The sequence below is a fragment of the Prionailurus bengalensis genome, chromosome D4, assembly GCF_016509475.1.
Source record: "Prionailurus bengalensis isolate Pbe53 chromosome D4, Fcat_Pben_1.1_paternal_pri, whole genome shotgun sequence".
NCBI lineage: Eukaryota > Metazoa > Chordata > Mammalia > Carnivora > Felidae > Prionailurus > Prionailurus bengalensis.
In genome coordinates, this window is record NC_057359.1 from 5,927,968 (window position 1) to 5,954,494 (window position 26,527).

At 47.6% G+C, this 26,527-nt stretch overlaps 1 protein-coding gene across 3 annotated transcripts in view; it reads left to right on the forward strand.

Annotated features, from left to right (window-relative positions):
* Positions 1-651: 651 nt before the first annotated feature.
* The window catches only part of ERMP1 (endoplasmic reticulum metallopeptidase 1), a 46,378-nt gene continuing 20,502 nt past the window's right edge, over positions 652-26,527 (forward strand). Inside the window, exons 1-8 of one of the 3 annotated variants that reach the window (XM_043566467.1) lie at positions 652-869; positions 3,687-3,988; positions 8,642-8,769; positions 9,368-9,473; positions 20,978-21,124; positions 21,814-21,906; positions 23,678-23,890; positions 24,724-24,944. In XM_043566467.1, coding sequence (XP_043422402.1) covers positions 850-869; positions 3,687-3,988; positions 8,642-8,769; positions 9,368-9,473; positions 20,978-21,124; positions 21,814-21,906; positions 23,678-23,890; positions 24,724-24,944 — 1,230 coding nt within the window. In that variant the 5' untranslated portion in view covers positions 652-849. Of the gene's footprint in view, positions 870-1,918; positions 2,317-3,686; positions 3,989-8,641; positions 8,770-9,367; positions 9,474-20,977; positions 21,125-21,813; positions 21,907-23,677; positions 23,891-24,723; positions 24,945-26,527 lie in introns of those variants that run through there. The other 2 variants (XM_043566465.1, XM_043566466.1) reach the window with 2 other exon arrangements.

The following is a 26,527-nucleotide window of genomic DNA, read 5'->3' on the forward strand; positions in this document are numbered from 1 at the left end:
CATTATCTCCGTTATCACAGATAAGGATCCTGAGATTTTTAACTTGAATAATGCCGTATCTATCAAAGGTACTCAATTCAGGGTCAACAACCAGGCCCTTCTGCTCTGGTACACTGCCTCCCACAAAACATCATCAAAGGTGCTTAAATATAGGTTATGCTTCTGAAAATGAGACCTCAAACGATTTAGCCACTAACACAGCTCCTGAGGGGTACAGCCTGTCCCTAGGTTTCCTGATACCCACCCAGTCCAGAAAGTGATGGCATAAAATAAGTGAAGCTTAAAAGACCGTGGAACATATGTGCCCTTCCCCCAAGAACCAGTGAGCTCCACATCTTGTTTATGCTACAGTGGACGGAGTTGTTCCTGAAGTCTTACCTTCCAAAGTTTTTGGAAAGAGAGTAGCAAGAAAGCTGGTTCTTATAAAAGATAATATATATTCATTAGCCCAACGAATAAATACGTGTGGAGTGACAACCATGGGCTAGGTACAGAGATAAGCCCCTGGGAACATAGTGATGAATAAGATATAGACATGGTCTTTGGTCTCACGGACCTCATAGGCTAAAAAGGATCGTAGTGAAAATTATGCTGCTGTCGTAAAATTTCATTTTATGACTCAATCGAGAAATATTTATTGACTACTTCACGTCCTGCTTTGTGTTAAGAGGAGGGAATTCAAATGGTGAGCAAAACCAGACCTGATTCCTGCCTTCACGGAGCTCACAGTCTCATGAGGAAGATCTTAAGTAATTTACGTGCACATTTGGTATCAGGAGATGCTACAAATAGGGGAAACTGGCTTCATGAGATTAGATTTCTGCTTGAAGAAGTACCCCTTGAGCTGAGATGTGGAGGACAAATAAAAGGTAACTAGGCAAGGAGGGGAGGGAAGAATGCTCCAGGCAACTTAAACGACTCCTGAGAGGATCCTGTTGTACAAGGAAAGATGGTGAGCCGGAAAGACAGTGAAAGAGGGCTGTGTGGCTGGAGAGCTGGGAGTAAGGAGCACCGGGTTCCTGGTGGGCCTGAGTCCTGGCCGGGAGCAGACCCCGGGTGATGTACCTTCCCGGGCGGCCTCTAGGCTCACAGTCTTGCAACTGCGGCACCTCCCTGCTGGAGACACAGCTTTGAGGCCGCGGGGCTCCATGCATCAGCAGGCAGAGAGAAACCTAGATGGTCGGGAGCATCTGCAGGAAAACCAGGGCTCCGCCTCTTGGTGACATGGAGGGAGGAAGAGCTTTCCCCCAACCTTCCTTTCCAGAGTGCCACCCATATTCAGCAGTGGAGCAGAATGCTGTTTTGGGGTCCCACTGAACTGGATGTAAGTTCTTCATCGGTTACCGGTAAGTTTCTCAGCTATTCAGTAGGAATAAAGCAGGATGCTTAGGAGGATCCAACGAGGTAAAGTACGAAAGCGCCAAGCACAGTGCTTGGCTCAGGGCAGATACTCAGCAAATAAAGGCTGTCATTTTTCCTCATCTGTTAAACGGAGACCGTGACAGTGCTGGTTGCCTGGCTTGGTCAGGAAGATGCGTGTTTGGATTGCGTATGTGGAAATGTTAGGCTGGGCCTCCGGGGCGCAGTCCTACTTCTAATTTTAAGAGCCAGGAGCTGACTTTTCCCAGCGCCCGTCCTCAGAACCTGCCCGGTACACCGTGTGCATTCTCCGAAAAGCGACCTCTCGCTTTTTTCACGTTTCCAGGTTCCTGGGTAGCTTTCCGTTTGGGAACCTCCGTCCCCCACCAGGCAGAGCCGCCCTGCGGGAGCGGGCGCACCCGGCACGCCCACCCGGGGCCGCCCCGCCGCGGTGCCCGCCGGCGCTCGGCCCTCAGAGGTTGGGTCGCGGCGGGCCGGGCCAATCAGAATAAGTTTGGCCCTCTACAGTTTCCGTCCGCTCACTAGGAGGCGCTGCGGCGGCCGCGGCTGCTCCCGGGGCCGTCGCGGGCCGGAGCGGTGGGGCTGGGGGTGAAGGCTCGTGGCCATGGAGTGGGCTTCGGAGTCGGCGGCCGTGAGGCGGCACCGCGTCGGCGGGGAGCGCCGGGACGGCCCGGCGGCCGCGCCCCAGCCCGGGAGGGAGGCCCTGGCGCCGGAGCCGCCGGCGGACGCGGGCGGCGGCGGCGCGAGGACGCGGAAGCGGAGCGCGGGGGGCGACGCGAGCCGGGGCGCGGGGACCGGACTGTCCGAGGCGCGCGCCGCGCTGGGGCTGGCGCTCTACCTGCTCGCGCTGCGGGCGCTCGTGCAGCTCTCGCTGCAGCAGCTCGTGCTGCGCGGGGCCGCCGGGCGCCCCGGGGATTTCGACGCACGCCAAGCCAGGTACCCGCCGCTCCCGCCCGGCCCGCGCGTCTCCTCCGCCGCGGCCGCGGTTGGGTCCCGGGCTCCGCACCTGCGTGCGCCCGCCCCGCGGGACCGCCCGGGCTCGCCGGCGCCGCGCGGCCGCACGTGGGGCGGGGCGGGCCCCGCGCGCCCCTCTGCCGGAGTCCCCGCGTGCGGGTCGCGGAGCTGGCGTGGCCCTCTGTGGATCCGGCGGTGCGGTCCGGGGTGGCCCGGGGGGGCGTATTGCACCGGCCTGTTCGCCTCGGTTCTGCCGGGCGCGTGGAGGGTTGACAGTCACCCCCCATCTTCTGGAGCAACTTCCACTTTTTAGTCGCCTTCCTGCATTCCGTATGAAATGGGGAGTGAAATTTGTGTGTCTAGACCGTTTGATAAATTCGGTTTGGGTGGGACGGTGATAATGGGGATAACGCGGTGCTCTTAACTTCCGGAGGGTCACGGTCCTCACACCTGTAAGCCGTGGGGGGCTTCCGGAGGACTGCACCTTCAAAATTCTACCATTTCGGGGGTTCTCAGATTCTTGGAGCGTGTCCTTGGGCCCCTGGTGTGTAAGATTTGGTGGTTTTCTTTGCTTTTGTTTTAAATTCAAGAAGAGACCTTTAAAGGTATTGTAACCCTAAGTAGGTCAAAGCTCCTAAAATCACAAGCTAGCATAGTTTTCAGCAGCCTCGGTGTTTTAAAAACTTTGGAATACAAAGTGCTGGAAGTTTATTTTCTTAAAGACGTTCTGGAGCACACCTCCCCCACTCCCTTTTTGCCCACTTGGAATGTAGTGAAAAGATAACACGTTCTGTTTTGTTTTGTTTTGTTTGTTTTAGGGGTAGGGTTGGCTTGGGCCTGAATTGTTATTAGGCTCAGTGTGCACACCGTGGAGAGGGCTGAGTCCCTTCTCATCGATCGGAAGTTTGTTTTTGTTTTTGCTTATTTAACCTCTTGACTTATTTGTCTTTGCTCATTGGCTTCTGCTACTTAGAATCAGTAACTCTCCAGGGCGAAGCTCAGTGAGGCCGGATTCTGTCTGTCCAGCCTGCAGCAGCCACACGTTTTGAGTCGAGTCCCTAGTCTTTGTATTGGTTTGATATGGGGATAGGAAGCATTTGGGAGCGGGGCGGATCGGGAAAACTGAAGGGAGGAACTCACAGAAGGCATAATAAACAGATGGAACTTTACAAGGGATTTTTCACAGGGTACCTGAAATAATAAAAGCCTTTTTGTACGTGAGAGGTCAAAGAACTGGCTTTTGCGGGGGGTGAGGGGGGGATGGGAGGGAGGTCAGGAAAAGTTGCCTCGTGTTAAGCATTCATTTCAAGCCTGGCACGCCTTGTCATCATCGTTCTTTTGGTTCCTTCCAGGGATTATCTTGAACACATCACATCCATTGGCCCCAGGACTACAGGAAGTCCAGAAAATGAGATTCTGACCGTCCATTACCTCTTGGAACAGATTAAATTGATTGAAGTTCAAAGCAGCAGCCTTCACAGGATTTCAGTAGATGTCCAACGGCCCACCGGCTCCTTTAGCATTGACTTCTTGGGAGGTTTTACAAGCTACTATGACAACATCACCAACGTCGTGGTAAAGCTGGAGCCCAGGGACGGGGCCCAGCATGCTGTCCTGGCTAACTGTCATTTTGACTCCGTGGCCAACTCCCCAGGTACGTACCTGACTTTCAGTCATTTTGGAGTTGGACTTGAGTACACCCAGAGAGCTTACCAACCCCCAAGCTGCTTGGGCAGTTGTAGGGCACCATTTTGGGGGGGTGGTATTATTTTTTTGACAAACCTGTTTTTCAGCATGATGGAATTGAAGATAATTAGAATAGTATCATTTAGTTTAAGATCCAAACCTTCACTGTTCTCTCAAGTGCTTTCTTTCTCTTCCTTCCTTCTTTTCTTCCTTCCTTCCTTCCTTTCTTCCTTCCTTTCTTTTTCTTTCTTTCTTTCTTTCTCTTCCTTCCTTTCTTCCTTCCTTCCTTCCTTCCTTCCTTCATTAGGGCCAGCAGCCCAGTGACTGTACAGGGAGTGTGTCACAGCTGCCTTGCCCAGTGACTGTACAGGGAGCAGATCACAGCTGCCTTGCCAGGGTGCAGGAGTGTGTCCCTGAGTCCTGGGGTTAGGTTCTGCCGCGTCGGTGTTTACTCCGTGGTGTAGGAGGCTGTGGGCATTTGGGATGAAGGAATAGGTTTCGCCTTCAAGGGAGGGAGGGCTTCCGGGGACAGCTCCCCTAGCAGAGTCTGTCACCCTGGAAAGTGAGGATTTGGGCCCACTGGGGATGCCATACTCTTAGAAGAGCTCATTGATCCACAAATCTTGCTCTGAAAATACTTTGGCACAATGGAATACTTGATGTTCAGGATGGTGCCTGACACGATAAAACATTTGTAGAATGAAGGAGAATTCCCTAAATTGAAGTTCCATTTTTTAAAATAAGATTCACAAGAGAAATGTGTGCAGTAGCTAGATTTGAAGTAGGGACAGACGGAAAATAGTAGCATTTTGCAGTGGAATCCTGGCACTTTAGAGATGGAGGAAGTGAGATAGTGTCTGGTGCTGTCCGGTTCAACCCTGTCTTTTGTCACAGGAATAAACTTAGCTGGTCACCACTGATCAGAGACAGAGGTGGTACCAGAGGCTGCGGTTCTGGTCAGCCAATTATTTGAGCTACATTTGAAAGGAAGGAGAGTATAGTTAAGTTCCTTTTGGCAAAATACCTAACCTCTTCTCTGCTCCATTTCTGATCTGCAAAATGGAGATTAATTCCTAATAATTGTTACTTGACTGTAATATTTCTGGATTGCTCGAACCCATAGCAGGCTCAAAGGAATATCCAGATATAAAAGATAAAACACAAGATACAAAAGTTATACAGAAGGTCGAATTTATTTGCTTGATGAAATGACTCACACTAGGGTTTCTTTAATCAGAAAGCTTGCCAACTGCATTTAGAAGGTAACGTGCTTTTTCGAGTGTCCGTGTGTAGACATCTGCTTTATAAAGTCACAAATACCTTTGTGTGTGCTAGGGAAACCAGTAGTCCTTCGTGCCTGTTTCAGAGAAGCTGTAAAATCAGTGTCCCCCTACGCCCACTATTATAATGCTTAAATTCTTGGGTGGGACAGATTAACACCAGGGTCATTTAAGAGCATTATAAAAGAAAGATGTGTATATGAGTATCAGAAACATGGTGCCAGATGTCATAAATCACATACATGGAGTCCAGGAATGAAAGAATGGCAATTTTGTGGGTCATTGGAACCCATTTTTAATTAAAATTGTCTACGAATACCTAGCCGACAATCTCAAGGAAAATTTCTGTTCATTGCAAATTGTTAAAAAAAAAAATCCCCATGTTTCACTTAGTTCATCCATTGAAGGGATGTAGGTGATAGTCTATTTTGTGACTGTGCTTTTCAACTTTTTTTTTTTTTTTTTTTTTTTTACACCCTTTCTTCTCACCAGCGTATCTGGAACTTAGGAACTGATACCAATTCGGAGTAATGTTACCCACAGAAAAGCCTTAAGTTTCTTCTTGGTTTTGCTGCATGGTTCCAGGTTGTTGGTAGAAGAGACGTGGAGTTATTTTAGTGGTGGTTTCAATTTCAGGGTTAATTCTAAGTGGAAAGGGATATTGACAAACCACCCAGCCTTTACAGATACTGTCCTCTAACTTGTCTTTGCTTTCTTAAAGGCATTTAACCCTTCTTTAGTCCTCTTCTCAGGTGCCAGAACCATTAAAATAAAGGAAGATAAGTCGACAGTTTAACTTTTTAATCAGTCCTATATATATTTCTTTCAATTTCTCTCTCACTTTGAATAAAAAATTTAGGGGCGCCTGGGTGGCTCAGTCGGTTAAGCATCTGACTTCGGCTCAGGTCATGATCTCACGGTCCATGGGTTCGTGCCCTGCGTCGGGCTCTGTGCTGACAGCTCAGAGTCTGGAGCCTGTTTCAGATTCTGTGTCTCCCTCTTTCTCTGACCCTCCCCTGTTCATGCTCTCTCTCTCTGTCTCAAAAATAAATAAATGTTAAAAAAAAAAAAATTTAAAAAAAATTTATTGTTTGCTGTTTACATTAAAGTAACTCAGAGTGTCAAAGTGAAAAACCATGAATTTCACTTGGTTGTAGGAATGTGTTACTTCTTACTGATAGCTACCTATGCTTCCTGCTTGATGGTAATTAGATAATTATTACTTTGGTTCACTTTGATTCAAATGCAACCTGGTGATCACCACCAGGACAAGGACTGCTGATAAGTGGTTTCTCCTTGAGTAGGAATGGGTCTGGAATTGAACAGCCCCAAAATGAGCATTTTAGCCGGCTGCAGAGCCCTTCTTAAATTTGTAAAGAGAAGAAGGAACAATTAGCACTGGATTGGACCACATTTTCTTGTAATCCTCCTGACACACCTCAAATAAACGTCATTGGCCCTGCCCTCCAGACCGACCAGGAGGAAATTGTAGGGTAAATAACAGCTAGGACTTACCGCCCAAGTCTTTCTTGCTCTGAAACCCACACTGAATTCTGTAGCACCCTGCCTCCCAATATGCACACCCAGAAATGCTTCTGCCTGGGTTATTACTATGTCTATTTACTTGGCTTACTCTTTAAACTTTTTATTATGGACAATTTCAAACATGTGCAAAACCAGAATTGTTTAACCTGAGCATACCTGTCAGCCGACTTCAAAGGTCCGGTCTGGTTTCTTTCCCCTCTGCAACCCCTGAGAATTTTGAAGCAGATCTCAGCTGTACTCAGTCCTCTGTATTTCAGTCTGCTCCCACCCAAAGATAGGATTCGTTTTGGGCATGCTCGTAACACCATGAATTATCTCACCTAAAAAGTAAAAACTTACTGAGAATTCCCCAATATCCTCAGATGTCTAGTCTAACTACCTCTTACAGTGCTTTTAAAAAATCAGGGTATTAAAGTCATCTTTATAATCATGTTTAATTAATATATGAAGTGTCTGAGTCAAGAAGAAGTGAAGTGCTTTGATGAGGTCCTCTGCAGATTTCTCAGCACGGGGACCAGGGAGGCTCTTCAGGTCATTGGTCTCCTCTCCTGTGTCTTACTCGATTTGATGTCGTCTCTGTACTTTTTCATCACATGATCCCCTTCATCACATAATCTTCACAAAATGCTCCGTCACCCAGACCACCCGCTCTGTGAAAGTGGAGTGACGTGCAGCTTTGTGATCCTGGCAGGAAAAGAAGCAGGAAGGTCGTGGTGGTGCGGGAGATGATGGAGGAAGCCAGAACCCCAGAAGTGAGAATATCCCAGAGGGCGTGGAGTGAGGATGAAGGGCGGACCAGATTGCCCGGGCTTGAGGGAGGAATGCGGGTTTTCAGTTAACTGAGATCCTGCCTGGTTGATGGTTCAACAGATAGGAGTCAAGTGACTGCTCTCGGCTGGGGACGGTTCTAGACCAGTCAGCAGGCCGACCGGATGAGGATCCCCGTCGTCATGGAGTGAGGCGGCGCAGGCCAGTGCCCTTGTCAGCTGGCAGTGACAGATGTGCTTGTGGTCTTGCAGCCAGTGTTGTGCTTTCTTTCTTTTTTTTTTTTTTTTAAAGTGTCTTGTTTATTTTTTTTTTTCAACGTTTATTTATTTTTGGGACAGAGAGAGACAGAGCATGAACGGGGGAGGGGCAGAGAGAGAGGGAGACACAGAATCGGAAACAGGCTCCAGTCTCCGAGCCATCAGCCCAGAGCCTGACACGGGGCTCGAACTCCCGGACCACGAGATCGTGACCTGGCTGAAGTCAGACGCTTAACCGACTGCGCCACCCAGGCGCCCCAGTGTCTTGTTTATTTTTGAGAAAGAGAGAGAGAGTGCAAGTGGGGAAGGGAGAGAAAGGGACAGAGGATCTGCAGCAGGCTTTGTGCTGACGGCAACGAGCCCGATAAGGAGCTTGGGCTCACCAGCCGTGAGGTCATGACTGGAGCTGGAGTCTGACACTCAACCAACTGAGCCAGCCAGGCGCCCCGTGGTGCTTTCTTGACGAGAAAACCGTTCCTAGCCATGACGGTTCACACCATAAAAGTTTTAAAATCTGAGAAGCGGGGCTCGCGGGCGGCTCAGCGGGTTGAGCGTCCGACTCTTGATTTCGGCTCAGGTCATGACACCAGGGTCGTGGGATTGAGCCCCGCGTCGGGCTCCTCGCTGATCACGGAGCCTTCTTAAGATTCTGTCTCTCCCTCACCCTCAGTCCCTCTCCCTTGCTCTTGGCACGCTCTCTCTCAAATAAAAAATAAATGTAAAACAACCAACCTTCAGTCTGAGAAGCAAATCTTTCTTTCTGATTTGAAGGTGCCAGCGATGATGCAGTGAGCTGCTCAGTGATGCTGGAAGTGCTCCGTGTCTTGTCGACATCTTCAGAAGCCCTGCGTCACGCTGTCATATTTCTCTTTAATGGTGCCGAGGAAAACGTCTTGCAAGTGAGAGTTTACTCTCTTCAATACTAGACCTGAACAACGATGACGACCGTAGCTCGCGCTTAGGCATTTCGCTCATGCTTTTGAGTAGCATCGTAAGACGATGTGCAAAAGAAATACCGTCCGTGGCGGTGCTGTAAAAACCCCGCAGCCGCCGTGTACACGGGTTCAGTACTCGCACACTCACGTCATCTTGTCAGCGTTTGAGTCCTGCAAGGGCTTTGTGATGGCGTAATTAGACATGTCAGGTTTTCTGTGACCCTGGGGCGTCAGAGAGGTTTCGAGGCAGGCACACAGCATGCGGATTGTCCTTTCTCTTCTGTTGGTTTGCCCGGCCTCACACTTACTGCGGGCATTGTTTGGCACCGCTCACGGAAGTCAGGCTGCCTTCGGCGATGGTGACTTTCCACTCAGCAAGCTGCACGCGGCCAGTGTGCGTAGAGACACAGATCGGTGTCTTCAGGTCCTGCCTTTGAAAAAAACGATGAGTTTCCTCTTCCCCTTGTCAACGTAGACCTTCTGTCTTTAAAATAAACCAAAGAAAGACTTTGATAATTTAAGATTGTTTCACCTACATCTGTTTTATTTCCTTCTTATTCAGGCCAGTCATGGTTTCATAACTCAGCACCCTTGGGCCAGCCTGATTCGTGCATTTATTAACCTGGAGGCAGCGGGCGTGGGAGGGAAAGAGCTTGTGTTCCAAACAGGTACGTGAGCCGTATTTTACATTTTAATGCAGTTGCGTCGTGTACTTTAATGCAGTTCTCGTATTTGTGGAAGTGGAAGTTCTTCAAACATAAGGAATTTCCCTAATGAAGTGAATGTTCTTTTTGGAGCGTGAGGTAGTCTGTGTTTGTCGTCGTCGGGAGGTTTTAACAAGGTGATATGACCAGCCCCTGACACACTGCGCTGATCACACGTCCCGTGTGTTCAAAGCCTCGTACGTTTGTCATGTCACTTAATCCTCAAAGCAGCCTGAGGGAGAAGTACAGTCGTTACCGTCATTTTGCAGATGGGAAAACCAAGGCAGGAGACATGTCAGGCGGCCCGGGGTTTCACAGCTGGGAGCAGGCACGGCGGGGTTGGACCTGGGTGGTCCTGACCCGTGTTCTTAACCACCAACCAGATTGTCATGTAGGCGGTGGACTTACCTGGATCCAGTATGGATGATGATGATATAAGTAATATTAAATGACAGTCATTTCCTGAATTGAAATGAGGAAAAGGACTTTAAATTTATCTTTGAGTTAATTTGAATGTGACAGAATTCAGTAATACTTCAGCCAGAGAAATGTTTTTAATTTCTAAAGGATAACAAGATTATAAATTACAAGGGGAACATCCATTAAGTTAGTATCATCTGTCATCTTTTTTTTTTTTTTTTTGAGAGAGCACGCAGGGGTGGGGCAGAGAGGAGAGAGGGAAAAAGAATCCCCAGCAGGCTCCACGCTGCCAGCACAGAGCCCAGTTTAGGACTTGAACTCACAGACGTGAGATCATGACCTGAGCCAAAGTCAAGAGTCACGCTTAACCCGACTGAACCACCCAGGCACCCCTGTCATTTTCTTTGTCTTAAAAAAAATTTTTTTTTTAATCTTTATTTCAGAGAGAGAGAGGGAGGGGCAGAGAGAAAGGGAGACACAGAATCTGAAGCAGGCTCCAGGCTCTGAGGTGTCAGCACAGAGCCTGATGTAGAGCTTGAACTCACAAACTGCGAGATCATGACCTTAGCCAAAGTCGGACGCTTAACCGACTGAGCCACCCAGGCGCCCCAGCCCCTGTCATCTTTCGTAACAGAGTTCAAAGCTCTGGGCTTCCTAAAATCTGATCTGGGAAGTTTCCTGCCATTTCCCCTCTGTGTTAGGAATTTGGATAGTGCATTGTAACTGGACAGACGGTATCTGGTAGACGTTCTACAGTGAGGAGTCTGAGATGGGCCAGGAAAAGTGAGTAAGCAGATGGAGAACTCGGTTTTTAGTGCCCTCTACACACATGGTATTGGTTAAGATGCGCTGAGTGCCGAGTACGTCTTTATATACAAGCTAAACAGAACCGTATTTTAATATTCTCCAAGCAACTTATCTTAGACTTTCACTGTTTAAAATGGTTGTATGTTTTAGGCCAGCTAACCTCTGAGAATCTCAAGGTCACGAGATGAGGAGCAAAGCGCTCCTTTCTTTCTGACTCAGACCTTCCTGTGTGTTCTACGCCTCAGCTGACTACTGAGAAGGAGCTGGTCTTAGTATCCGTAGGGCTCAGCAGATGCCACACTCTTACCCGGCCCCTCTAGTTCTGGGGCTCAGTCAGGATAGGAGGACTACTTGTAACAACCACCAGGTCAAAAAGCAGCAAGAGAAGATTCCGTAAGCAGAGCTGACATCGCGTCTGTCCTCCGGCGAAAATGTCAGGGCCCTGCACGGGCAGGAGCACGTCTTCGTATGCTTCCCCCCCCCCCCCCCCAGAAGTGTGCTGTGTGTCACATGCTCGGCCGTTGTCCCAGCACGCTGGCCCCGTACTCCCGGGACCCGAATCACAGCCGGTCTTAAGGTTGGGTCTGTACCGTTCCTGAATGTATGCTGTGCGTGTGTATAAAAATATATTTTATCCGTATGTAGTCCAGAGAGGTTAAAACACCTCTACCTAGGGCAGGTTAGATCTAGAGCAAAGTTAATTCCTTCATTTCCATGTATTGAGTACTCAGTTTTACTAGGTGTGACTAGCCTATAGTCGGTGTTCTTTTCAGTAAATGTAGATAGTTTTACATAAAAATTGCACGATTGCATGCATTTTAGATATAATTGTATTGTCTGGAAAGAGTCAAACAAACTGCCCTCAGAGTCACTGCCGGCTGGGGAGTGTCGCCTGGTGGAGCAGGGGTGGTGTCACTGGAGCAGAGGATGGGGCTAAATGTGAAAATTCTGACCTCTCCGTTGTTTCATGAATTTAGAACCAGAATGTCATTACTGCTTTACTTCTGCTCCTTACAGTTTTGTGTACTGTTTACGTTTTTTGCATTGCATATGATTACTTTAACAATAGGCAAAGAACAGACTTGTTACCAGTTAGCAGTATGCAGTTGATGCTTGGACCTTGAACCGCACAGGGATTAGGGGCACTGACCCCTTGCATGGTTGAAAATCTGTGTGTAACTCTGGACTCCCCGAAAGCTAACTAGTGCAGTCTCCTGCAGACCGGAAGCCTAACTGATCAGATAGTCGGTTAAGCCCCGCTCTTTGTGTTGTGTGTGTTGTATATTCTCACAATAAAGCGAGCTAGAGAAAGTGTTGTTGAGAAAATACATTTACAGCATTGCACGTGTTCATTGAAGAAAATCTACATAGAAGTGGGCCCAGTTCAGAGCCGTACTGTCGGAGGACTGACTGTGCGTGCAGTTCACGTGCTTCACTCGTGCGGAAAGAAAATCCTCACACTTGAAAAGTAATATTTTCCGGAGGGGCGTCCTGCAGGAGGTTTGGAGAGAGTATTTCCCTCCTGTCTCCGAGTTTCTAGGCCGCGTTTCCCTCCAGGTTTGGGGGCTGATCCTGGTGGCTGCAGCGCACACACGCCGGCTCTCCGGGCTCTGACGTTCAGTGCATTTCCCTGTGTCTCACCCGCGGGTGCCGCCGCCCGGAGCGAGTCAGCCTCGCCTCCACTTTGACCAGAAGAGGGGAAGGCCTCCAGGATTTGGAGTTCCGCTGGGCTCCTTAAACAGGCACAGGTCCTGTCCTGGGAACTTCTTGCTTAAACCCACATATTCTCTCTGGTGCTCCATTGTCCCCTCAGAGATTCATCCGGGGTTTTTAGTGACTAGACTGGAATAATCATTATTACCTAATTGTTTTTAAAGGGCCAGACTGCATGAAGGAATGACTTAGCTTATCAGATTAGTGATTTATATCATGACTCAGTAAGGCTGACTTAATAATTCTGAAGGTGTGATAAAATGCATAGATTAAACCAGTTAATATCTGTGCCCTGTGAGAAATTCAGATACTACCAACCTCGAGTAGAAGAAAGCCCAAAAGCCAAGGGGTCACAGACTCCTTTTTTTCTCTGGCGAACAGTACCATGCCCTGTGACTCTACTACCCCCAGATACCCGGTAATTCACCCACTTATGGTAAGATTCAGTGGTTTCTAGATCTGTGCACAGAGTTGAGTGCTCATCGCCGCAGTCCATTTTAGAATCTCCTTCTTGCCCCAAAGAGAGACCCCGTGCTCTCTCAGTCTACCTTCTTTCAGTTCGTGTGCTATTTTCTAAGGTTCAACCGTGTTGTAGCACGTGGGGGTACTTCGTTCTTTTTTATGGCTGAATTACGCCCATTGTCTAGACTGGTGGATTTCGTTGATCCATTTGTCAGTTGATGGACATCTGGATTGATTGTACTTCTAGGCTATCGTGGATAATGCTGCTGTGAACATTTGTGTGTAAGTCTGTGTGTAAGACCTACATCTTCCTTTCTTACGGGGGGATGCCCGGGGCTGAAATTCCCGGTTCGTATGGTAAATTAATGTTTAACTTTTAAAGAAACTGCCCGAGTAAGTAGTGAAGCTTTTATTTCAGAAGAAATGTAAATTCAGTTAACAATAAGACTCTTTAAAATTGTATTGATTTATTTGGAATTTTTTGAATTTTAGATTTGCAAAAAGCAGGGAGGCTACCGCCCAGCGCTGATGAATGTAGAGAAACAGGTGGTTGCGTACAGTGCCGGGGGGAGCGTGGATCGATGCGGTTTGGGGCACTTTGGCCGTAGCGACTGCTTGAAAACACGTGTGGACGCTTCCGTCCGACACACCCACTTGTAGGACTTGATCGTGGAGAAGTAAGTGCACATACGCACGCAGATCTGAGTCCTGCGGAGTCTTCTTGGCTTTTAAGAAGACTGAAGAATTGAGAACCCTTTCCAGGTCCACACGTGGGAGACTGCTTGTATTAATGGTGACCTCACATTTTCCCCTCTTCCATCATTCATTTTTCCCTCCCTGTCAGATCATTTCCATCCGCACTCGACACGCCTTTCCTCTCTTCTTCGGGAAACCACTTTGACCTCCTTCACCCCCAGACCACTGCTCATTTCTCTCTTCTCATCTAGTGCAAACTCCTTCAGGAGTGGAATTCTTTGTCCTGCTGGGCTCCCGGAACGCCCAGCACAGGCTCTAGTCGGACGACCCGCGTTCAGATCCCCCCGGAGCACACGCCCTCGGTGAGCCACCTCGAACAAGTCACACGGTGCTCCGTGTTTTAGTCCCTCATCTGTAAAGTTGGGGTGGTGTTAGCGCCCGCTCTTCAAGAGTCTTCGCCACTGCGTGAAATCCTCAGCTCTGGAATCTCTCCTCTGAGGGCTCCCTTTGCCTTGTTTGTACTTTGGGGAGTGTCTCCCAGGAGCTGACTGACTTGCCCATCTGTCTTCCTTTTTACACCAGAACTTGACCTGGCAGCCTCAGCAGGTGATCAGTGAGAAGCCGGAGCGGGGCTGGAGCTCTCTAAGCGGGTGAAGGCCGGGTAGTGGATATTTAAAACTGTAAATTTCTTTCCTGCTGACAGGTCTTACATTTTTTACAGGTTTTTTTTTCCTAATGTTTATTCATTTTTGAGGGACAGAGACAGAGCACGAGTGGGGTTGGAGAAGAGAGAGAGGGAGACACAGAATCTGAACAGGCTCCAGGCTCTGAGCTGCCGGGACGTAGCCCGACGTGGGGCTTGAACTCACGAACCACGGGATCGTGACCTGAGCCAGAGTCAGAACTTGGACTGAGCCACCCGGGTGCCCCTGCAAGTATTTTTTATGGCACAGTGCAGAAGATGAACTTGACATCTTAAGAGTCTTTGTCTTATATCGAGAAAGAAAAGCATGCGGCTCTGCGTGTTTAGCCTGAGGGGTTTTTATAAACTGAATATAATCCTGTGACCAGAACCCACATCAAGATTAAGAGTATTGCCCATACTCGAGAAGCCTCCCCTGTGACCTTTCCCAGCCTTTCCTCCCAGCAAGGTTACTGCTATCCTGACTTCTGTCTTAACAGGTTTAATTTTGCTTGTATTTGAACTTTCTCCAAACGGACTCACACACGGTTTTCCCTTACGTACGGCTTCCTTTTTCACTCAGCAGCATGTCTGTAAGATGCATTTATCTTGTGTGTGGCAGACTTCTTTTTTATTGCTAAATACTGTTCCAGTGATGAAAGTGTCCACTCTACCGGTGATGTTAGATTGTGGGTTTTGGCCCTTAGGAATGGTGCTGTTGTGAACGTTCTTGTGAACGTCTTTGGTACACGTGTGCGTGTATGCTCACCTCTGAGTAGAATTAGTGAGTCACCGCGTGTGCATCTGCTCAGCTTTGCTAGGTAACTGCCATACCTAGATGTGAAAATCCTAAATAAAATATTAGCGAACTGAATCCAGCAACATGTGTGTATGTGTGTATACATGTTTTCCAACAGAGTTGAGCTTATTCCAAGAATACGAGATGTTTTTTCCCCTTAAGTTTTGGGTTTCCAAAATGATTCGATATTTGCACACACTGCAAAGTGAGCACCACAGTAAATTTAGTTAACATCCATCTTCATAGTTACAATTTTTTTTCTTGTGTTGAGAACTTTTATGATCTATTCTCCTAGCAGCTCCGGTATGGTACGGTATTATTACCTGTAGTCAGCATGCTGTGCGTGCCATCCCCGGGACTGATTTATTTCATAACTTCGAGTTTGTACCTTTCCGTCACCTTCACCCATTTCAGCCACCCCCCAGCCCCCACTTCCAGCAGCTGTCAGTCTGTTCCTTGTATCTATGAGTTTGGGTTTTTGTTTAGATATCACATATAAGAGAGAGCATATGATATTTATTTTTCTGTATGACTTATTTTGTACAGTGCCCTCAAGGTCTATCCATCCTGTTGCAAATGGCAAGATTCCCTTCTTTTTCGTGGCTGAATACCATTCCGTCGTACACATATTCCACGTTTTCTTTATCCATTCATCCATCGATGGACACTTAAGTTATTTCCATATCCTATCGTAGATAATGCCGCAGTGTCCGTGGGGATCCACGCTGTTTTCCAGAGTGGCTGCTCCAGTTTACATTCCCACCAGCAGTGCACAGGGTTCCCTTTTCTCCATATCCTTGACACCACTTGTCATCTCTTGTCTTTTCGGTAAAAGCCATTCTAACAGGTGTGCAGTGATAAGTCGTGGTTTCAGTTTGCGTTTCCCTGATGATTAGTGATGGTGGGCCCCTTTTCGTGTACCCATTGGCTATCTGGATGTCTTAATTTGGAAAAATGTCTCTTCAAATCTTTTGCCCAGGTTTTAATTGGATTTTTTTTTTTTTTTTTTTTTTTTTTTTTTTGCCATTGAGTTGTAGGCGTGCTTTATATATTTTGGATATCTACCCTTTATCAAGATATAGGATAGGCAAATATTTTCTCCCATTCTGCCGATTGCCTTTTAATTTTGTTGGTTTCCTTTGCTATGAAGAAGCTTTTTAGCTTGACATATTTCCATTTATTTAACTTTTGTTGTCTTCGCTTTTGGTGTGAAATGCAAAAAATCATTGCCAAGACCAATGTCAAAGAACATTACTAAACCCGCATTGTTTTTTGTGGTTTTTTTTTTTTAATGTTTATTTTTGAGAGAGAGAGGGAGACATGGAATTTGAAGTGGGCTTTGGGCTCCAACCTGTCAGCACAGATCATATTTTACATGACCTAAGCCAAAGATCATGACCTGAGCCGAAGTCAGATGCTTAACTGACGGAGCCACCCAGGTGCCCCTAGCTTTGGGTTTTATGTTCAGATCTTTAATCAGTCTTGAGTTCATTTTTGTGTATGATGTCAGAGTGCTCCAATTTCATTCTTTTGGGTGTGGCTGTCCAGTTTTTGCAACACCATTTACTGAAGAGATTGTTCTTTCCCGGTATATGTATGTTCTTGGCTCTTTTCACATAAATCAATTGAACATGTATGTGTGGGTTTTTCTCTGGGCTCTCTCTTCTATTCCATTGATGTGTATCTGTTTTTATGCCAGTGCCTTACTGTTTTGATTACTGTGGCTTTGTAGTATCGTTAGAAATCAGGAAGTGTGGTGCCTCCAGCATTGTTGTTCTTAAGATTGTCTTGGCTATTCATAGTCTTCTGTGCTCCCATACAGATTTTTAATTGTTCTATTTCTGTGAAAAATGCCATTGGAATTTTGATAGGGGTCACGTTGAATCTGTGTATTGTTCTGGGCATTACAGACACGTTAACAGTATTAGTTCTTCTAATCCCTGAACGTGGAATATCATCTTTCCATTTATCTGTGGAAGTAAATAATCTTCATTTTCTCTCATTAATGTCTTAAAATTTTTCAGTGGACAGGTCTTTAACCTCCTTGGTTAAGTTTATTCCTAGGTATATTATTATTTTTGTTGCAATTATAAGTGGGATTTATTTTCTTAATTTCTCTTTCTCACACTTCATCATTAGTGTAGAGAAATGTAACTGATTTTTGTATATAGATTCTATATCCTGCAACTTTAGTGAATGGTTAAATGAGAATGGTTTAATATTTGAAAATCAATCTATTTCACACATTACCAGAATAAAGGAGAAAAACCATCTCAATTGATAATCTCAATATAATCATCTCAGTAGATAAAGAACAAGGATATGTCCCTTCATAACAGTACATTTATGATGTTCGTAGAATATGACAATATAAAACCGTTATTTAGTAGATGATTTCCAATAATGACCTAGTTTTTTTTTTTTTTTAAGTTTATTTATTTTGAGAGAGAGAGAACACGATCAAGGGAGGGGCAGAAAGAAAGGGAGAGAAAGAGAATACCAAGTGGGCTTTGTGCTGTCAATGCAGAGCCTGACTTGGGACTCGAACTCATGAACCCCAAGATCAGGCATGACTTGAGCTGAAACCGGGAGACACTTCACCAACTGAGCCACCCAGGCACCCCTATTTTTGTGTGTTTTTTTTTTTTAAATCAGAGCTCTAATCCAGGATCAAATAGCATTTTATTGTCATGTTTTATTAGCTATATCACAGTGATTCTATAACACACACATCACAAACACAGAAGTGTAAAACTTAGTCATGGTGAGGTGCATACCTCTGAGCCCCAGGTGAGAAGCCGGGCTCCTGTCACACCCTCCAGGTGGCTGTCACCTGCCCCTTCTCAGATACAGCACCTGCTCTCTCACCTCAGAGTAACATTATCGTCCTGCTATTCAGGATATTCTCTTTTCTAGTTTAGCTTTGCCTGTTTTTCGTAAGTTTTCATAGTATTTTATTTAAAAATTGTTTAACGTTTATTTTTGAGAGAGAGAGCACGCACATGTGTGAATGAGTGGGAGAGGGTTGCAGGGAGTGGGGGAGACACAGAATCCAAGCAGGCTCCAAGCTCTGAGCTGTCAGCACAGAGCCTGATGCGGGGCTCGAACCCATGAAGCGTAAGATCATGACCTGAGTCAAAGTCGGGCGCTCAACTGACTGAACCACCCCGGTGCTCCTTCATAGTATTTTAATAGTATACCTTTGGTTATTAACATCTAATTGTAATAGTAATAGTATTTTAACATGGTAAGATTTGATCACCTAGGTTTTCTCACCGCTGTTTCCCTTTCTCCTTTCACATCTGTGTCCTCCGTGCATCCTGTCGGGAGGCATCTCCTGTCTGTCTGGGCACCGATGATGGTAACTTCTGGTCATTTGATGATGGTATTTGCCGGGTTTTTCTAACTGCTTTCCCCTTTGTGATAGGCCCTCTGAGACTGTACCTACCTTGTTTCTCGTGAGACTTTGATCCTGTTTCAGCAGACATTGAGATTCTTGCTCCAAAGCATTTCTACGTGATGTTAGCCAGGTATTAAGAGTTCTGGCTCCATCATTTCGTCTGTAGCTATTAGTTGGAGTTCTCGAAGACTTTCTCTTCTCCCTTGTTTGTGTATTTATTTCCATGTTTCATGTGTTTTTATTTTATGGATGATGTATTCTGTTGCTGCCATCTTAACGCATGAATTGTCTCCAGTTAGGCCGGCGGTAGCCCCTTCCCCTGCAGCTTGCGTCCTTCGGAGGTGCTTCTTGGAGCACTTCTCACTCCTGGCACGACTGCCTTTGTACTTTCCTAGCTCCGGAGCTGGGATTAGCCATTTCCTAAGGAGACCTCCTTTTAGTGGATAATGGTATTCAGAAGCAAAGATCTCGCTGGGTGGTAGGGTAGTTCTGATTTTAACTTTTTTTTTTTTTTTTGAGGAACTTTCATACTGTTTCCACAGCAACAACGTGGATGCAACTAGAGTGTATTATGCCAAGCGAAAAAAGTCAGAGAAAGACAAATATCCTGTGATTTCACTCATACTTGGAATTTGAGAAACAAAACAGATGAACACAGGGGAAGGGAAGTACACATCAGATAAAAACAGAGAGGGAGACAAACCATAAGAGACTTAAATACAGAGAACAGACCGAGGGTTGCTGGCACGATGTTGGGTGGGGGACAGGCATCAAGCAGGGCACTTGTTGGGATGAGCACTGGGTGTTGTCTCTCAGCGAGGAATCAGTGGGTTGTGTGTTAACTAACTAGAATTTAAATAAAAAATACTGGTGTCAAAAAAGAAAAAAGCAAAGATCTTAATGCTAGGTCTATTTTTTTCTTTGTATTTATCCTGCTTGGGGTTTATAGAGCATTTTGAATTCATAGTTTGATGTTTTCTATGACTTTTAGAAAATTATGGGCTGTTACTTCTTCAGAACGTTGCTTCTGCTCCATTCTGTGTCCTCTTTTTTCTGGAACTAACTGTGCCACATATGTCTCTTCCATACATTTCTATATTTTCCATCCTTTTTTTTTTCCTATGTCCTAATTCTGTTGCTCTATAATCCTTTCTTCTGCTGTGTTTAACCTGGTAGTAAACCATCTATTAAAATTCTTAACATCAGTTTTTATTGGGTTTCCATTTGACTCCTTTTTTTTTTTTTGATAGATTGCACTTGTAAAATTCTTGCTGTGTTTCTGAACATATTCATCATAGTTGTTTTAAAATCCGTGTCTGGTGACGAGTATCTGGGTCACCTGGGCGTTTGGTTTTGTAGTGTTACACTCCACCCCATCTCCACCTTTTATGATCATTTTTTCAGTAGGAAAGCAATTTGATTATTTGTTTATAAAGTTATAAACATCTTGATATTCTTAGATTGCCTGAAATACAATGACTTGATGTGCCTATCAGAGTCAACTTCTTGCTAAATTTTGTTGGAACAAACAATCCCTGAATCTCAGTGGATTACAACAGCAAAGGCTTATATCTTGTTCAGTACATTTTGGTTCCTGAATAACTGTGCTAACGAACGTTCCGTGGTTTTGTTCCATGTGTGCCCTTCGTTAGGGGACCCAGACTAAAGGAGAAGCGTCCATCAGGGACATATTGATCTCCTGGCCAAAGTCAGCAGGCGGGAGGGACTGTGTGATGGTCCCTGAGCATCTTCTCGGCTGAGGGTCATGTTTCTCCGCTCATAGTCTGTTGGCCAGAGCAGTTTCCAGGGCCGCACCTGCAGGGAACAGGGTGAGGATGTGGACGTGCTCCTTCTGCAGGAGGCGTGATGAGTCACGTGGGAGGGAGCAGAGAGTAGCCGTGAGCAATAATACAGTTTATCTCACCGTCCCAAAGAAAAATCTCCCGCATTTGAAAAAGCCGTATATGCGTAAAGATGTTATGCGGAATTATGAATAATGATAAAAAATATAAACGGTAATAATACAAAACTTAGGGTGTTTTCAGAGAAAAGTTGTAGCTATTAAAATGGTAATTGTAGTACCTGGCAACTCAGGAGAACGTGTTCAGTCTGTTAAGCGAAGGCACAGTGGACAGACTGCACATGCCCTGTGAGTACAGCTGTGTACACACAACCAGATGTTTGTAGGACAACTGAAGATGGAAAAGTGACAGTACTTGTCGTAGAATGATGGACTGTTGTGTGGGTTCTCATTTTTAAACTGAAACTTTTCATAGTGCAGTTACTTTATAATTAAAAATAATTTTGCTTTCTGAAAGGTGATTTCTCATTGTGAAAGTTGCATACGCTTATCAGAGAAGTGTTAGAAAACACAGAAAAAAAGACGAAAACAAAGTCTGGACCTGCCTGCCCAGACCACCGCAGGACCGTTTTGGGTGTGTTAAAACATGACCACGTTCCCTTGCCTGAGTCCTCGCCTGTCCTTGTAGGTCCTGAAAACCCGTGGCTGGTCCAGGCCTATGTTTCTGCCGCTAAACACCCGTTTGCATCAGTGGTGGCCCAGGAGGTTTTCCAGAGTGGGATCATTCCTTCAGACACCGACTTCCGCATCTACAGGGATTTTGGGAACATACCAGGTATTTGTCGTGGGCTGTGGCATGACAGCAATTAACCAGTAGCGAGTTTTGTTTTTTGCGAGTTTGTGAGTAAACAGCTTTTTCTGAAAGCATGTTTTCTACGGGAGAACTGTATATTCTGACTCACTGAAACTGATTTCCTGGCATTTTTTTTTTTTCCTTTTAAACTCTGGTCTACTTAAATGCTTGCCTTTTCTAGAACATGTCGTCTTGCCCCACACTGCGGCAGAACGGGACGGGGGGCGGGGGGGGGACGGGCAGCTGGTTAGCACTTCATTCCCCACAGGTGGCAGTACCTCCTTGAGGGGCCTTTGACTTTGCCTGTGGTCTGTCTTTGCCAGTTCCCCTGGCGGCTTGTGCCGCTGCTGGGAATCTAGAGTTCGGCCTGGCCCGGCAGGGCTGGAAATGGCGAAGTTTCGATGGCCTCCTGAGCTCTGTGTTCCCACCCCTTGCCGTGTGACTTACAATGTCTCCCCGACGTGTGTACTTCCTCGGTCATTATGTACCATGGCTACAGATTCTGTAAGAATTTGGAAGAGAATTTATATGGTATTCATTCACAAGTGTGACAAAGCAGTCATGTCACTGCTTTGACGTTTTGTCTTTTTGGAATTTGATACATTAACCAAATAGGGGTAAAGCAAAATGACGTGTTTTTTTGTTTGTTTGTTTTTTCCTGTGTGTCTTAGGAATTGACTTAGCTTTTATTGAGAACGGATACATCTATCACACCAAGTACGACACAGCAGACAGAATTCTGACAGATTCCATTCAGAGAGCAGGTTGGTATTCAAATGTAAACTCGTGATCTGTGTTAAGATGGAATGTTAGGGCTGACCCGCAAACCTGTAAATATCCCCGGGGACTGTGCTTCAGGGAGGCGGCCTGTGGTGTGCATGAGCCGGGTGGGGCTTTGCAGTTAGAGTTGAGGGCCCGAATTTTAGCCTTGAAGTCTAGATTAGCAATTAAGAACATAAGATTGTTGGTGGTGAGGCACTGGAAAGAGAACGGGCCCAGGGTTAACGTAGGATTGCTGAGCAACGGGCATGTAGCCAGAATGGAAGGCATATGTCGGAGGAGGTACAGGCACGTGTCTGGGCAGTTTGCCCAGGTGGAGAAAAGTTCCATCAGTCCAGGTCAGGTAGGAGGGCAGGTGAGTGGGTTCTAGAATGAGTGTCAGGACCACACAGGGCAAGGGAGTCCACGTACTTTCAGAGAGGTCTGGAGTAGTCAGGGGAGGGGCGGCTGACCGTGAACCTTAACTCACAAGTTGGTAGGATGTGGCCCCGCCCCTCATAGAAGAGGATGCTCCGGGCAAGAGCAGAGCGAGAGGTGTGTGTGTGTGTGTGTGTGTGTGTGTGTGTGTGCGCGCGCGCGCGCACGTGTGGGCCGTCGGTGAGGAGAGTGGCAGACTGAGGTCTGAATGGAAGTCGCAGAAGAGCCACCCGGTCAGAAGGAAGGGACAGGTCAGGTGGCCAGCGGCAGGGACGGCTGCGAAGCGTAGGGCCCAGCCGGCTGGGGAAGGACGTGCCATCGGCTGTAATAGGAACATGGGGAGGTGACCTGACCCGGAGCAGTCGTGGAGGGAGGAGACGTGAACTCCGTCCGATGGAGACGGGGGCTCTGTGAAGCGGCCCAGTGGAAATCGCGCTGTGGTGGAAGAGCGCTCGGTCGAACTGGGAACGCGGGTGTGGGCGTGAAGGACTTGGAGGAAGCCACAAACGCATGGAGAATGGGAACGGTTTTTGGAACAGAGGACTCAGCCTGAGCTTTTGGGGAGAGCATATCTGAAGGCAGACGAGCCAGTGACACAAATGCCACGATAAGGTAGTGTGGTGTGTAAGTGGATGGCGGAGGAAGGGGTGGGATGAGCGGCAGGGGGGCCGCCAGTCGGTGGTTCAAGGCCTGTCGCTGCCCCTGTGTTCGGTTCAGACTCCTCCGCTCTGTCGGTGAGCGAACACCTCTGGGGAGTCTGGTTCTGCCCCTGGACTCTCGTTTGGGACTCGATCTGTCCGTGTGGGCGGGCGCTCCCATTGTCCTTCCGTGGTGGCGGCCTGGACGGAAGCGCTTGACAAGGAGCGTCTACACAGAAAGGCCTCCCTAACCTCTCAGACTCCACGGGATGCCCGTACTTCTCTTTATTGAGTTGAGACAGAATCGACACTCATTATTCTTAAGGCACGTGTGATTCCCTGTTCGGTGCCTGTGGGCCTCCTGACAGGCTTTGTGACTTTTGGGTTGGCACCGAATTTCTGGTAACCAGAGCGGTGGCTGTTACGTGAGATACCCGTTAAGTGAACAGAACGAGCAGCAGTGTTTGGGTTCGATAACAGCAGGGAAAGGATAGTTCTGGGACAAAGGAGAGATGAAGGCCAGGTGGCCGAGCTTCCGAGTGGAAAGGAGACAGAGCGGAGGCCTGGGCCTCATCTGAGAAATTTCATGAGAAAGGTGGCCGGGGGGAGATGGAGAGGGTGGGAAACTGTTGTCGTTCACATTCTGTCAAACAGCACGTGGCTTATTCAACTCTGTTGTCTTTCTTTTCTTTACTGATAGGTGACAACATTTTAGCGGTTCTTAAATATCTAGCTACGTCGGATGTGTTGCCTTCTTCTTCAAAGTATCGCCATGGACACATGGTCTTCTTTGACGTGCTTGGCCTATTCGTCATTGCCTACCCCTCTCGCGTCGGCTCCATAATTAACTACATGGTGGTGACGGCCGCAGTGTTGTACCTGGGCAAAAAATGGTTGCGGCCCAAACAGAAGAGTAAGTATTTTTCTCTAAAACTGCAATACTGGCCTGGGTGTAAGAATCTGCGTGAAGTTTTTCAGGAAGCGTAAAATTTTAAAGAAAAACAACATTTGATGTATATTGGAAGACGTTCGCAAATGGGTATCAGATGGACGTGCCCGTTACACTTCTGGTCTTGGGGCAGCAGGATGTTTTTGTGTACCTGATACACAGAAGCACCACAGAGGGGCTATCGAAAAGTGGTTTGTACACACTGACTGTGAGTGAAAACTCCCGTTGAAAAGTCTCGTGCACCCATCACACCGGGCGTGAGCGCACCCACTCCAGCAAGTGCGGTTACGTTGGTTTCCTTCTCCTTAGAACGTTTCATTGTCGAAGCGGGTCTGGGCCGTGACGAGCTAACACGCGCGGGCGGCGCGGTTCAGCCCAGTTTACCCCGGTTACTTCGCCAGCCCCGCCGCTCCGGCCTTAGCTTCCGGGCACGATTTCACGGGGAGCTCTGCCTTCCGTTCGGGCCGGTGTTTCCGTACGCAGAGCATCGCAAAGGTGGCGAAGGCTAGAGCTCTCCGCTTTCCTGGTCAGGAGTGTGTCGGAGCCGCTCCTGGCCACTTCCGTCCCCAGGTGTTTGGCGCCCACAGACTCCCCGTAAACGCTACATGGATATGATTCGTCAGTAACCTTCCCCGTTCGGGTTTGTCATAAGCCTCGCCCCAGGGCCTTTTCAGTACTTTGCAGTTACAGTGCTGGATGTTTTGTTGTGCCTTGTTTTGAGTTTGCCCTTTTGACTCCACTGCTTGTGAGACTGGTTTGATAAAGCTGGTGACGTCCACGTTGTGTTCTGTCTCCAGCTGGTAACTACACGAAGGACTTCTTCTGCGGGCTCGGCATCACTCTCGTGAGCTGGTTCACCAGCCTGGTTACCGTGCTCATTATAGCGGTGTTCGTCTCTCTCATCGGACGGTCTCTCTCGTGGTACAACCACTTCTACGTGTCCGTCTGTCTGTATGGAACCGCAGCCACAGCCAAAATAATCCTCATCCACACCCTCGCAAAAAGATTTTATTACATGGTAAGTGTTAGGCATGTTTATTGATTTTTTGTTGCCACCTGCAGGGATTGGAGACAGACTCTGGTGGGATTCATTGTATTTGGCCTGTGGAGGCGTCAGAAGTGGTTTGGCATGATCGTAGAAGACTGGCTCCCAGAACCGTGTTCGGGTTCTGGAAGGCTGCTGCTTTGGAGGGTTTTGTTGCAGGCTTCGGTGCCGTTATCAAGCTGTGAGGCGTTTGGGTGGTTGTGACAGCAAGGCCGAATCTGCTTCGGTGTGCCCCTGTGCACTTGGGTCCCCCAGCCCTCCCTGGGCTCGCCCGTTCCTCTTGTGAGTGGCTCGGTCCTCCGCTGGGCCGTGGGTTGAGCGCCATGAGGGCCCGGCTGCCGTGCTCCTCGTCGCTGGTGCCCGGGCCCCTCGGACACAGGGCACTGACACGCAGGAAGCATGTTGCCCTGAAGCTGCACTCGGAGTTTCTCTTCCATTTCCTTCACTTTTTTTTTTTTCCCTTTTAGCCTGTGTGTTAATGCAGATTCTGACGGCACGCAGATGTGCTGTGGCAGGGGGAGGACACCTCCTAGGGGAAAAAGAGGGAAGAGTGATAGGGTTCCAGAATGATCTATGCTGATGCAGAGAATATCCCCATATTGTTATGGTTTCAGCCGTATAACAGGACTCACAGTAAACTACAATGCAAAAGTGACCCATGGTTTCTAAAGAGTTTCTAAGTGACTTAAAGGGAAAAATCTGTTAGCTCCCATATTTATTTTCAAGACAGCCAATGTACACCTGTTTTTTCCGTTTGCCCTGCTAGGATTAGAATGCAGACAGGTTAGGTAATCCGGCGTCTTTCCACAAGGATGTCTTTGGTGCTAGACCGTGGGATGAACCTTGGTCTCCGTTTCAGTTGATGTTGGGCTGTGTTCTGAGGACCGCTTCCATGCCAACCTCCAGGAGAGGCCCTTTGAAGCTAGCCGTCTGTTTATGGATGAACTAATACTTGTGTCTTTGTGGCTTCCGTGTCCAAGAGATTGTGCTGTGGGACTCAAGTTCATGTGCTTATTCTTAGTGCAGTGGTATGTTACCTGGGTGTGGGGGTCATTGTTAATGAGGCAGGGGGGCCAGAGACAGAAATGCTTACAAGTAAAGTTCCATTTACTTGGACTAATTTCAGTTGTCTGATCATGAACTTTGGGGCTGAAAGCACAGTGGAAAGGAAGACGGGTCGCATTTCACAACTATTCTCAGAGCTGCCTGGTGGGCCTGGCGCCTGCGACGGCCCGGTGGGAAGAGATTCATAAGGACGGGTCTCTTGGAGGAGCTCACAGCTTCATCTGGGGGGCTGGGGGAGACCCTTGTTCGCAGTACCTTGGGATGAGGTGAGAGAACGGCCTGTTCGGCTGGAGCGGTACGGGGCCGGGAGAGAGGAGTCGGTTTGTGGAGGTCGGAAGGCTTTGTGAACGAGGTGGTGACGTGTGAACTGGGTTTTGAAGCAGGAGCGGAAGTGCGGCAGATGGCGGTCAGAGGTGGGAGCGCCCAGGATGCATTTGGGTCACGGTCAGTAAGCTCAGCGTGGTGAACGTGAGGCGGTGGCACGGTAACCG